The 1,863-nt window shown below is 42.8% G+C and overlaps 1 protein-coding gene across 1 annotated transcript; it reads right to left on the reverse strand.

The window, feature by feature from the left end:
* Nucleotides 1–233: 233 nt before the first annotated feature.
* On the reverse strand, nucleotides 234–1,628 carry LOC140817882 (uncharacterized). The gene has a single exon (XM_073177676.1). The coding sequence runs from the start codon at nucleotides 1,626–1,628 to the stop codon at nucleotides 234–236; it is 1,395 nt and encodes a 464-aa protein (XP_073033777.1).
* Between the last annotated feature and the right edge of the window lie 235 nt (nucleotides 1,629–1,863).

A 1,863-nucleotide genomic window follows, 5' to 3' on the forward strand; every position in this document is an offset into this window, starting at 1 on the left:
AAATTCCTGGAAGACATACAATCTCTTGCCTCATTCCAGAGTTTATAGAATTCATACAAATGGTAACATCAACAAACAACTGAAGTACTACTTCACATATCCTGCATACTTAACAAAAGAAGCACCAAAAGGCTGACAGTGCTAAAGCACCTCAACTGAGCCAGTTACCACTACCATTAGTATAAAACTCATGGCATGGAACAGATTTTCATAGTTAGGAATTTCCTTCAGGATCATCTACCAACGTCAAGCAGACCATCCAATTCTCTTCGACCAAATGTCCGTCCAGCCGAAGAATCATTTTTATGCCTTGCTGCAAAGTAAAATACAAGCCAAGCCATCATGAAATAAACCTCCATCGATGACTGAAAAATCAGTGTGAAAACATCTCCAGACATCCTTCTCAACAACCATCTCCCAATGGATCCACAAATGATTGCTTCTAACCATCTAATCACAAAAGCAGGGTAAAACAATGCCATCAACATATTGCACCCTTCTTTCACAATCTCTTTGCCACCCATCCTTGAATCAACTATCGCAACCCAAGTATCCACTGCAAAAATAGAGCCCAACATCAAGTCACTAAAGAACCATGTTACAATAAACCCAGCACTCTCCCATTCGTGTCCTAGTACCCATGGTGCCACGTTGGCAAATGGCATAAACTTCATTCTCAAGAAAACCTTAAAGAACACGTATTGATCCTCTATCTCCCCAAAAAAAAATATTCCCATCAACTGAGCCATGGCGTCCCTCACAGCCCATTTCAGGAGAATAAACCCTGAAAGCTTCTTGAGCCCAATATTTGACCCATACCAAAACGTGCGAAAAATTGATCGGGAATTCCCCAGCAAATTATCCACTACTTTCAGGAAGATAATTCCATTCACCAAAGTATATGTAACTATAAACGCCACTACGACATACACATAAGCAGCTGATAGCAACCCAGCTAAAAAGAACAGGGAAGTAGCGTCACGGCGCCCCAGTTCAAAACCCTTGATCAAGAAATCCATATCGACAACTGCATTACCATCATCCAGTCTGCTACCTTCAAATTTCCTCCTCTCTTCTTCTTCCAAAAACGAAACGTTTTTCCTGAATTCTGGCTTAAAACTGACACCTCCAGGCCTAACAATTTTGGGATAGGAAAATCCGTGATCAATGATCGAGTTAGAGAATCCGTAATCGGGTTTGAAGTCAGAAAGAATCACAAGAGTCGCATTAGGGAGGAACTTATTAGAGGAAGGATGGAAAAGGGAGCGGTCAAAATCAGAATCACCTGAGAAGAAATCATCGTCCAGAGTCCCGACACGCGAGAGGTGGAGAAAGGCGCCGCGGCGACGGTGGTGGTGGTGGTTGTTGTGGTGGTGGTGGTGGGTCCGGGAGGGTGCCAATAAATCGACACGGGACAGCAGGGATTTGAACGACGGGTCTTTGTCAATAAGGGAGTACAGATAGTGAGATGCGCTGTGAACGTTGGAGCGGAATGTGAGGAGGAGGGAGGAGAGGATGAGGGAAGCGAGGAGGTTAGTGTAGAACAACGACGTCGTTTGCTTCAGGATTTGGGTGGTGGTGGTGTGGCGGATGACGAGCTGCGGAGGCGGCGAATTGCGTTGGTTCATGGCCGGCGATATGCGATGGACCTGCCCAATGATGAGGGATTAAGGGGCTTGGGAGAGGCGTGGAAATGGTGGAGAATTATTGGGAAAAAAAAAAAATTAAATCAATTTTTTATTTACAAAAGAGTATAATTTGTTAAAAGTAAAAAATTACGGTAAAAGTAAAAATCTCATACTCATAAAATATATCAAATTACATATTATATAAAATTTTCTCTTTACTCGATCGTGTGTTTCT

This window comes from Primulina eburnea, chromosome 17, assembly GCF_022965805.1.
Source record: "Primulina eburnea isolate SZY01 chromosome 17, ASM2296580v1, whole genome shotgun sequence".
Taxonomy (NCBI): Eukaryota; Viridiplantae; Streptophyta; class Magnoliopsida; order Lamiales; family Gesneriaceae; genus Primulina; species Primulina eburnea.